An 11,657-nucleotide genomic window follows, 5' to 3' on the forward strand; every position below is an offset into this window, starting at 1 on the left:
GCATATCCTATGTCAAATCCATCTGTTTTTTGGTTGAATTCGCTTGAGATCAGAGGGAATCGAGGGAGGGGTTGTTGTTCGTTTTGTACCTGGATATTGGAGGTGCAACGACGGATTCATAAGAGGAGGGCGAGGGACGATGGACTTGGGGCCACTATGATGGAGCAGAGGAGGAGAAGAACAACAAGATAGAGGGAGACAAAAAGAGAGGTTTTTTCCTTGGGAAAGAAGAAGGTGGGCAAGGAAGAGGGTGTTGCTTGATAGTGGGGTTGAGGCAGCAAGTTGAATCCATCATACTCGCTCTCATCGTAGAGGCATTTTTTCTCTCACAATCATCTAACCACACACCTTCACGCACAACGGACTTCTGGTGCGTAAGTTTTATGCTCACTTTGTTGAGCCTCCTAGCGCATACGATCATTCCCGTTTGCGCCCTTGGAGCAAATGTTTCTTCATCTAACCCTAAAGCAAACGTTAGCGTTTTTTTGCATCCTTTTACTAAGTAGATAATGCCCAGCTCGTTGCTACGGAACCTTGCTAAAAAATTATAAAGGTTGCTGCAGAACTATGTGTAAAACTAATGGGAAACACATGTGTGCTTCAAAATAAAAATAAAATACATAGGGTATAAAAAGAAGAAGAAGAATTGATTGCAACTAAAAGAATGTCATTTCTGAGAAAAATGTGAAATTTAACTACATATATATCAACCCCAAAACGTATTGTCAATACAAAATTCAATGCAAAAAAATAACTTATGACTAACATGCATGAATTGATGACATGACGCGCTGCATGCACATAAAATAATGCAAAAGTAATGACTTGCTTATATAGCATGGTTGCAAATCTAGGAAAATAGTGAGTTGTAGCTATTTAGGAATAGAAGATTTTTGTGATGTGTCTTTTTCCTTTCTACATCCCTTTTTTTATATGTTTATTCTTTTGAGATTTTTTTTAATGTTTTGTTCTGCACCTTCCTGCAAAGGTTCTACACGGGCCATGTGCTATATGGCCAGCCCAATTCAGTCCAGTTAATCAAGATTCATGTCTCAAAAAAAAAGGTTAATCAAGATTCTTCTTAAGGCCCACAAAAGAAAATGGCACTACGACGGGCTTAACACTCCCCCTAAAAAAACAATTGTTCACGATCGTCCCCATCTCGCTGCAATCTCCACCGGGTCCAGACACCGGCGATGGCCGCCGCCCTCCGCTCCTCTTCCGCTGCCGCCGTGCACCGCTTCCTCCGCATCTCCCGGTCCACCTTGTCAACGCTCCCGTACGCCTCACGTCCTGCTACGGTGCCGCCTTTCTCTCCCTCGATCACCGCCATCTCAGGTCGTCCTCGCATCGCATCTTGTTGGTTGCTCTCGAAAGTATCATACGTTTGTGTCCGGATTTGCGCCAGTCTCTACTTAGGATCCCGTCCGGTTCGCTCGCTTGTTTAGGCTGTTCGTAGATTGTAAGTGCGGAAGTATTTTAATTGGTACGGATTTTATTTTGAACCTTATTGCTACAAATATTTCAATTTTGATACGCTAGTACTCTGGTGTGGGGACGCGAAGCTATTGTGAATTGGGAAAATGTGTTACAAAGGTAGTTGAAGAAATAGAAGATTGGGGATGTCCATGATATCATGGTTATAGTATCACTAGAGAATGTTAGTTGTCGTATACAGATGTTTACGGTACTACGGTAGACAGTGTTTACAGTTTGCAGCAGGTATAACATGCCAGATGACGGCTCATACGTGTTGTCTTGAAGTGTTCCTGCTACTGTTGCATCAAATGTTGAATTTAGCACTTAATTGTACAATACCTATGTGTGGTTCTGAATTCTGATGTTGCTTCAAGCAAGAATGACTCTTTTTTTGGCTTGCGAGATTTTACTTTGGTTGTAAAGCAACAAGATGAAAAACAAAATCATAGCCTTAGTCTGTAAATTTCAAAGTGTCAATGATGCTTATCCTTATCGGTCTTCATATCTCTGCAATGCTAATATTGTACTTTAGTCAAACTTATACTTGTGCTCACTTAGGTGCCTCCAACTTAAAAAATATCCGTAACACTGGTATAAATTGCAAGGTTTCAATAATGCATATCCTTATCAGTCTTCATATCTCTGCAATGCTAGTATTGTACCGTCCTTAGTCAAACTTATACTTGTGCTCATATAGGTGCTCCACTTAAAAACTATCTGTAATACCGGTATAAATTGTAAGGCATCAATAATGCTTTTCCTTATCAGTCTTCGTTTCTGTGCAGTGGTACCTTAGTCAAACTTGTGCTCATGTATTATCCCCTGTGCTCATTGTTGATTAAATTTTGCATGTTGTAAAGGTGGCTACAATGCTTTCTCATGGAACTTCAGGCGCTTGCTCAGTTCAAATGAAAAACATATGCCTGCAATGTCTGACCCACAAATTGAATCTGCTCTTAAGGATTTGATGGCTGCGAGCTGGAGTGAACTTCCACATTCTCTTGTAGAGGAAGCAAAGAAAACAGTATCCAAATCCACTGATGATGCAGCAGGTCAAGAGGCTTTGAAAAATGTATTTCGTGCAGCTGAGGCATGTGAAGAATTTGGTGGAGTTTTAGTTACCCTAAGAATGGCCCTGGATGATCTTTGTGGTCTAACAGGCGAGGTTGGTACTTAATTGTCTCTATTCCCTCGTTCATGTACTGCTGAGTTTGAACTCTTACCAAGCCTAACTCTTGCAGAACGTGGGCCCTTTGCCTGGTTATGTAGAAGATGCTGTTAAGTCCACATATAATAGGTACATGACATATCTGGAATCCTTTGGGCCTGATGAACATTTTCTACGAAAGAAGGTGGAAAATGAGTTGGGTACCAAAATGATTCACCTTAAAATGAGATGCAGTGGCATAGGATCCGAGTGGGGAAAGGTAAGTCCATTCTGAATGTTACTTGCCCCACCAGTATGGTTAATTCAATACCAGCTTTTGCTGTAGAACTTGTATGTTTGAGACATCCATGCCTTTCTCAGTCAAACAGTGTTGTATGTGCTATGATGGGCATTTTTTTTAGTTCGTTTAGGATGATGTTCAGCGGTTGCCTTTTGTTGTTGGCGTGTATATAGTATTATCATACTCCTAAAGATGTTTTAGCTGAGGTAGTTTTTGCTATTTCTTCTATTTTTGTCACAAAAAAGAGAGCAACATTAAACAGTATATTGGAGTTGGCTCTGTTTTTCCTTTATTTTGGTGAACCAAATGAGTCGTATAAATGGAGAATGTATTGTTTAGTTTTTTTGAAAGAAATACATGGAACAGATTAATGACAGAACACTTGAAATTTGTCTACCAAACTCGTATCCTTCAACTATGACCATCACCCATTTCATTTTATTTTTAAAGCATGCTGAAAAATTCCACTACACATGTAAGTTCTTTTGCTAAGTTTGGTACAAATTATGCTTCCCAGAAATATGTTGATGTGTTTAATCAGTTTATCCTAGAGGGATTTGATTTGTCCCCGTAAGAACGCCTTCCTCTTATCTGGAATGAACTAACAACACGTACATAAAATCAGCTCTTGGGTGACCTCCAGGCAAATCCTGGTTATTGAGTTTAGTCCGAATTACCTCGGTTCGGGCTAATTTGTACTCGTTTTCAAGTTTGTAACTTCTAACATGTCTGCCTTCCGAATGTTTTAGCATAAGATAAATGAAAGACAGCCATTTTTTGCTGATTTCGGCCAGGCGTTGTCTTGTCCTCTACATTTTTTCCCAATATATATCCCATAACCACTACAAACTGGCCATTTCATGAAGCCTACCAAATCTTGCTAAACCAGCCTGTACAACTGATTCTGTAGATATTGCCCTCCCGTAGTTATAGCATCTCTCTTCCTGGATTGTACTTGTTGAAAATACTTTTATTCAGTACTCCTTACTCCTGATGTGATTATTTTACTTGCAGATCACCCTGATAGGTACCTCAGGGATCTCTGGGTCCTATGTTGAGCTAAGGGCGTGAGGGAAGTCCGCAAATTAGAGCAGTGGCAGAACATGGATGGATTGAAGCAAAGCTGCTTCATCAGAATGAGGTGTTGAATATCGTTTCCATTTCCTTTGTAGCTAGCGTGCCAATAACGATGAAATCATCACACGTACATGCCAACCTGCATTAAATCTTTGTGCGCCAAGCTGCTGTAATAATAGCAAGTCCCTGGTTCATGTTAATTTTGTTTCACTCCTGGATGCTTTATGGTGCGTGTGAAACATGATGCTTCTCTTCATTTATACTTCATGGATAGAAAATGTGATTTTTTTTATGTATTGAATTTGTTAAAAAGTACTCCCTCCATCCCATAATGTAAGACCATTTTGCAAGCTGTGGGACGGAGGGAGTAGTACAAAATATGTACTCAAGAAAGAAGATCTTGATTCGTGTGTCTATTTATATAACCTCCATGTTTATAGATAAATAACTTGAGTTTTTTTTTGCGGCGTTATAAATAACTTGAGTTGGGCTGAAGATATTCACATGCTGCTGGAGACCATTGTGTATATAAAGATTTAGACAATGCGCATCTCCAACGGCAACCGCAAATTTCCTCCCGCATCCATCCGGACAGGGACCAATCCGTGGACACGGATGCGGAAGGTAGTCATTCAACAGTAATCCAACTGTACCTGCATACACTTTCACAACAATTTGAAGCAATTGGACGATATACGTTCAAACAAGTCTGGATTTCATTACAAATACATCAAAGTGGTGCTAGGTGGGCTCTGAGGTATAATTAATACCTTATCTAAATGCCTGATCATTTATTTCATATAAACATGACGGATTTTATTCTAAATACATCAAAGCGGTGCTAGGTGGGCTTGAGGTATAATTAATATCTAATCTAAATGCCTTATCTAAATGATCGCCGGCGTCTGGTTCCCGTGTTCGGCCATCAACCCCGAGAACTGAAACTTCACAGTTTCGAGTTCCGCCTCGGCGCTCTCTGGCTCCGCCTCCGGAGCCTCGGGAACTGAAGTTATCTGTCTCCACATCGTCGCCAAGCGACTAGTCGTCCGAAGATGCTCAGCCCACCAAGCTTGGCGTCGATGGGAGGGGAGGAGCGGTGGCCTTCCGGAGACACGAGCGAGGGCGACCTACCGTGCAATACTCTTCCTTGTTGCCGGCGGCGCCCGCGGACGTGTCGGGTTCTTTGTGTCGGGGAACGCCGTAATTTCAAAAAAAAATCTACGATCACGCAAGATCTATCTAGGTGATGCATAGCAACGAGAGGGGAGAGTGTGTCCACATACGCTCGTAGACCGAAAGCGGAAGCGTTTCAATAACGCGGTTGATGTAGTCGAACTTCTTCGCGATCCAACTGATCAAGTACCGAATGCACGGCACCTCCGTGTTCAGCACACATTCAACTCGATGACGTCCCTCGTGCTCTTGATCCAGTTGAGGACGAGGGTGAGTTTCGTCAGCACGATGGCGTAGCGACGATGCTGATGATGCTACTGGCGCAGGGCTTCGTCTAAGCACTATGATGGTATGATCGAGGTGTGTAACTGCGGATGGGGGCACCGCACACGGTTAAGAGAAACTTGTGTGTTCTAGGGTGCCCCCCTACCCCCGTATATAAAGGAGCAAGGGGGAGGTCGCCCGGCTCCTAGAGGCGCGCCCAAGGAGAGGGAGTCCTACTAGGACTACTAGTCGTAGTAGGATTCCATCACAAGGGAGAGAGGGGGAAGGAAGGAGAGGGAGAGGGAGTAGGAAAGGGGGGCGCCGCCCCCCTTCCCTTGTCCTATTCGGACTCCAAGGGGGGGGGGCATGGCCTGCCCCGGCTGCTCTCCTATCTCTCCACTAAGGCCCATGGTGGCCCATTAGTTCCCCCGGGGGGTTCCGATAACCCCTCCGGCACTCCGGTTTTACCCGAAACTTCCCGGAACTCTTCCGGTGTCCGAATAACATGGTCCAATATATCAATCTTTATGTCTCGACCATTTTAAGACTCCTCGTCACATCCATGATCTCATCTGGAACTCCGAACAAACTTCGGTCATCCAAAACACATAACTCATAATACATATCGTCATCGAACATTAAGCGTGCGGACCCTACGAGTTCAAGAATTATGTAGACATGACCAAGACACATCTCCGGTCAATAACCAATAGCGGAACTTGGAAGCTCATATTGGCTCCTACATATTCTACGAAGATCTTTATCGGTCAAACCGCATAACAACATTCGTTGTTCCCTTTGTCATCGGTATGTTACTTGCCCGAGATTCGATCGTCAGTATCATCATACATAGTTCAATCTCGTTACCGGCAAGTCCCTTTACTCGTTCTGTAATATTTCATCCCGCAACTAACTCATTAGTCACAATGCTTGCAAGGTTTATAGTGATGAGCATTACCGAGAGGGCCCAGAGATACCTCTCGGAAACACGGAATGACAAATCCTAATCTCGATCTATGCCAACCCAACAAAACACCTTCAGAGACACCTATAGAGCATCTTTATAATCACCCATTTACGTTGTGATGTTTGATAGCACACAAGGTGTTCCTCCGGTATTCGGGAGTTGCATAATCTCATAGTCTGAGGAACATGTATAAGTCATGAAGAAAGCAATATCAATGAAACTGTAACGATCATAATGCTAAGCTAACGGATGGGTCATGTCCATCACATCATTCTCCTAATGATGTGACACCGTTTATCAAATGACAACACATGTCTATGGCTAGGAAACATAACCATCTTTGATTAACGAGCTAGTCAAGTAGAGGCATACTAGGGGACACTATGTTTTGTCTATGTATTCACACATGTACTATGTTTCCAGTTAATACAATTCTAGCATGAATAATAAACATTTATCATGAAATAAGGAAATGAATAATAACTTTATTATTGCCTCTAGGGCATATTTCCTTCAGTCTCCCACTTGCACTAGAGTCAATAATCTAGGTTACAAAGTAATGATTCTAACACCCATGGAGTTTTGGTGTTGATCATGTTTTGCTCGTGGAAGAGACTTAGTCAACGGGTCTGCAACATTCAGATCCATATGTATCTTGCAAATCTCTATGTCCCCCTCCGACACTTGATGACGGATGGAATTGAAGCATCTCTTGATGTGCTTGGTTCTCTTGTGAAATCTGGATTCCTTTGCCAAGGCAATTGCATCAGTATTGCAACAAAAGATTTTCATTGGACCCGATTGATACGTCTCCATCGTATCTACTTTTTCAAACACTTTTGCCCTTGTTTTGGACTCTAACTTGCATGATTTGAATGGAACTAACCCGGACTGACGTTGTTTTCAGCAGAACTGCCATGATGTTATTTTTGTGCAGAAATAAATGTTCTCGGAATGACCTGAAAATCTACGGAGCAACTTTTTGGTATTAATAAAAAATATTGGCGAAAGAATCAATGTCAGGGGGCCCACACTCTGTCCACGAGGGTGCCCCCCCCTAGGGCGCGCCCCTGCCACGTGGGCCCCCTAGACCTCCACTGACCTCAACTCCAACTCCATATATTCACGTTCGCAGAGGAAAAAATCAGAGAGAAAGATTTATCATGTTTTACGATACAGAGCCGCCGCCAAGCCCTAATCTCTCTCAGGAGGGCTGATCTGGAGTCCGTTCGGGGCTCCAGAGAGGGGGATCCGTCGCCGTCGTCATCATCAACCATCCTCCATCACCAATTTCATGATGATCACCGTCGTGCGTGAGTAATTCCATCGTAGGCTTGCTGGACGGTGATGGGTTGGATGAGATTTACCATGTAATCAAGTTAGTTTTGTTAGGGTTTGATCCCTAGTATCCACTATGTTCTGAGATTGATGTTGCTATGACTTTGCTATGCTTAATGCTTGCCACTAGGGCCCGAGTGCCATGATTTCAGATCTGAACCTATTATGTTTTCATGAATATATGCGAGTTCTTGATCCTATCTTGCAAGTCTATAGTCACCTATTATGTGTTATGATCCGTTAACCCCGAAGTGACAATAATCGGGATAATTACCGGTGATGACCGTAGTTTGAGGAGTTCATGTATTCACTAAGTGTTAATGCTTTGGTCCGGTACTCTATTAAAAGGAGGACTTAATATCCCTTAGTTTCCAATAGGATCCCGCTGCCGCGGGAGGGTAGGACAAAAGATGTCATGCAAGTTCTTTTCCATAAGCACGTACGACTATATTCAGAATACATGCCTACATTACATTGATGAGCTGGAGCTAGTTCTGTGTCACCCTATGTTATAACTATTGCATGAGGAATCGCATCCGACATAATTATCCATCATTGATCCAATGCATGTGAGCTTTTCACATATTATTCTTTGCTTAAGTTACTTTACCGTCGCCACTGTTACAATTACTACAAAACTGCTACTATTACTTTTGCTACTGTTACCGTTATTTCCATACTACTTTGCTACTAAATACTTTACTGTAGATACTAAGTTATCCAGGTGTGGTTGAATTGACAACTCAACTGCTAATACTTGAGAATATTCTTTGGCTCCCCTTGTGTCGAATCAATAAATTTGGGTTGAATACTCTACCCTCAAAAACTGTTGTGATCCCCTATACTTGTGGGTTATCAAGACTATTTTCTGGCGCCGTTGCCGGGGAGGATAGCTCTATTCTTTGAGTCACTTGGGATTTATATCTGTTGGTCACTATGAGAGACTTGAAAGATGAAAGAACTAAGATTTATCCCTCAACTACGAGGGGAGGTAAGGAACTGCCATCTAGCTCTGCACTTGATTCTCCTTCTATTATGAGTAAGCTTGTGACACCCAAACCTGCTTCTGCTATTAATTGTGATATGTCGCATGTTATTGATGATGCCACTTCTACTATGCATGATACTTATGATGAAACTACTTTTGTGCTTGATACTACTGTGCCATTAGGTGAATTTCTTGATGAACAACCTGCTAGGGCTAGAGAGAATGAAATTCTTGAAACTGATATTATTGAAGATAATGATGATGAAGGTTCTCCCCCTAAATATGAATTGCCTGTTGTTCCTGGGGGTTATGTTATGGATGACGAAACTGCTAGAGATTTTCTTGCTTGCAATGATAGATCTGATCTTAAGAAGTTATTAGCTAAACTGAAATAGAAATCTCTGAATGCTAGAATGAAATATGACCCTGCTCTTGCTACTTCACCTATCTTAGTTAATGATAAGGATTATGATTTCTTTGTCGATCCTAAGATAATTACTTTGGTTGAATCTGATCCTTTTTATGGCTATGAATCTGAAACTGTTGTGGCACATCTTACTAAATTAAATGATATAGCCACCCTATTCCCTAATGATTAGAAATCTTGCTACTACTATATCCTTAAGATATTTCCATTCTCATTAAAGGGTGATGCTAAAACTTGGTTTAATTCTCTTGATCGTGGTTGTGTGCATAGTCCCTAGGATATGATTTATTACTTCTCTGCTAAATATTTCCCCGCTCATAAGAAACAAGCTGCATTAAGGGAAATATATAATTTTGTGCAAATTGAAGAAGAGTCTCCCACAAGCTTGGGGGAGGCTCCTCCGATTACTTAATGCTTTGCCTGATCATTCTCTCAAGAAAAATGAAATACTTGATATCTTTTATAATGGACTAACCGATGCTTCCAAAGACCATTTGGATAGTTGTGCTGGTTGTGTTTTCAGGGAAAGAACAGTCGATCAAGCTGAATTGCTATTGAATAATATGTTGACTAATGAAAATAATTGGACACTTCCTGAGCCAACTCCTAAGCCAACTCCGATGAAAAGAGGTGTTCTATTTCTCAGTCCTGAAGATATGCAAGAGGCAAAGAAATCTATGAAAGAAAAAGGTATTAAAGCCGAAAATGTTAAGAATTTACCTCCTCTTGAAGAAATACATGGCCTTAATATACCACCTATTGAAGAAACACATGGTCTTGATTTTTGGGGAACGTTGCAGAAAATAAAAAAATTCTACGCTTCACCAAGATCAATCTATGACTTCATCTAGCAACAAGAGAGAGGAGTGCATCTACATACCCTTGTAGATCGCGAGCAGAAGCGTTCAAGAGAATGGGGTTGAGGGAGTCGTACTCGTCGTGATCCAAATCACCGATGATCCTAGTGCTGAACGGACAGCACCTCCGCGTTCAACACACGTATGGTTGGGGAAGACTTCTCCTCCTTCTTGATCCAACAAGGGGGAAGGAGAGGTTGATGGAGATCCAGCAGCACGACGGCGTGGTGGTGGATGCAACAACGATCTCGGCAGGGCTTCACCAAGCTTCAACGAGAGGGAGAGGTGGTGCATGGGGAGAGGGAGGCGCCAAGAGCATGGGTGCGGCTGCCCTCCCTCCCCCTCTTTATATAGGGCCCCTAGGGGGGGCACCGGCCCTAGGAGATGCAATCTCCAAGGGGGGCGGCGGCCAGGGGGGAAACTTGCCCCCCAAGCCAGGTGAAGGCGCCCCCACCCCTAGGGTTTCCAACCCTAGGCGCAGGGGGCAAGGGGGGGGGGGCGCACCAGCCCACCAGGGGCTGGTTCCCCTCCCACTTCAGCCCATGGGGCCCTCCGGGATAGGTGGCCCCACCCGGTGGACCCCCGGGACCCTTCCGGTGGTCCCGGTACAATACCGGTGACCCCCGAAACTTTCCCGATGGCCGAAACCTGACTTCCTATATATAATTCTTCACCTTCGGACCATTCCGGAACTCCTCGTGACGTTCGGGATCTCATCCGGGACTCCGAACAACTTTCGGGTTACTGCATACTAATATCTCTACAACCCTAGCGTCACCGAACCTTAAGTGTGTAGACCCTACGGGCTCAGGAGACACGCAAACATGACCGAGACAACTCTCCGGTCAATAACCAACAGCGGGATCTGGATACCCATGTTGGCTCCCACATTCTCCTCAATGATCTCATCGGATGAACCACGATGTCGAGGATTCAAGTAACCCCAATTGGTACGTTACTTGCCTGAGATTCGATCGTCGGTATCCCAATACCTCGTTCAATCTCGTTACTGGCAAGTCACTTTACTCATACCGTAATGCATGATCCCATGACCAAACACTTGGTCACTTTGAGCTCATTATGATGATGCATTACCGAGTGGGCCCAGAGATACCTCTCCATCATACGGAGTGACAAATCCCAGTCTCAATCCGTGTCAACCCAACAGACATTTTCGGGGATACATGTAGTGTACCTTTATAGTCACCCAGTTACGTTGTGACGTTTGGTACACCCAAAGCACTCCTACGGTATCCGGGAGTTATGCGATCTCATGGTCTAAGGAAAAGATACTTGACATTGGAAAAGCTCTAGCAAACGAACTACACGATCTTGTGCTATGCTTAGGATTGGGTCTTGTCCATCACATCATTCTCCTAATGATGTGATCCCGTTATCAACGACATCCAATGTCCATAGTCAGGAAACCATGACTATCTGTTGATCAACGAGCTTGTCAACTAGAGGCTTACTAGGGACATGTTATGGTCTATGTATTTACACATGTATTACGATTTCCGGATAACACAATTATAGCATGAATAAAAGACAATTATCATGAACAAGGAAATATAATAATAATCATTTTATTATTGCCTCTAGGGCATATTTCCAACAGTCTCCTACTTGCACTGGAGTC

The 11,657-nt window shown here is 43.1% G+C and overlaps 1 protein-coding gene across 1 annotated transcript; it reads left to right on the forward strand.

Annotated features, from left to right (window-relative positions):
* Positions 1 to 1,118: 1,118 nt before the first annotated feature.
* Positions 1,119 to 4,271, forward strand: LOC123045440 (succinate dehydrogenase subunit 5, mitochondrial). The gene is made up of 4 exons (XM_044468494.1): positions 1,119 to 1,338; positions 2,340 to 2,644; positions 2,721 to 2,906; positions 3,942 to 4,271. The coding sequence occupies exons 1-4, from the start codon at positions 1,197 to 1,199 to the stop codon at positions 3,996 to 3,998; spliced, it is 690 nt and encodes a 229-aa protein (XP_044324429.1). The 5' UTR covers positions 1,119 to 1,196; the 3' UTR covers positions 3,999 to 4,271.
* The last annotated feature ends 7,386 nt before the right edge of the window (positions 4,272 to 11,657 follow it).

The sequence above is a fragment of the Triticum aestivum genome, chromosome 2B (assembly GCF_018294505.1).
Source record: "Triticum aestivum cultivar Chinese Spring chromosome 2B, IWGSC CS RefSeq v2.1, whole genome shotgun sequence".
NCBI lineage: Eukaryota > Viridiplantae > Streptophyta > Magnoliopsida > Poales > Poaceae > Triticum > Triticum aestivum.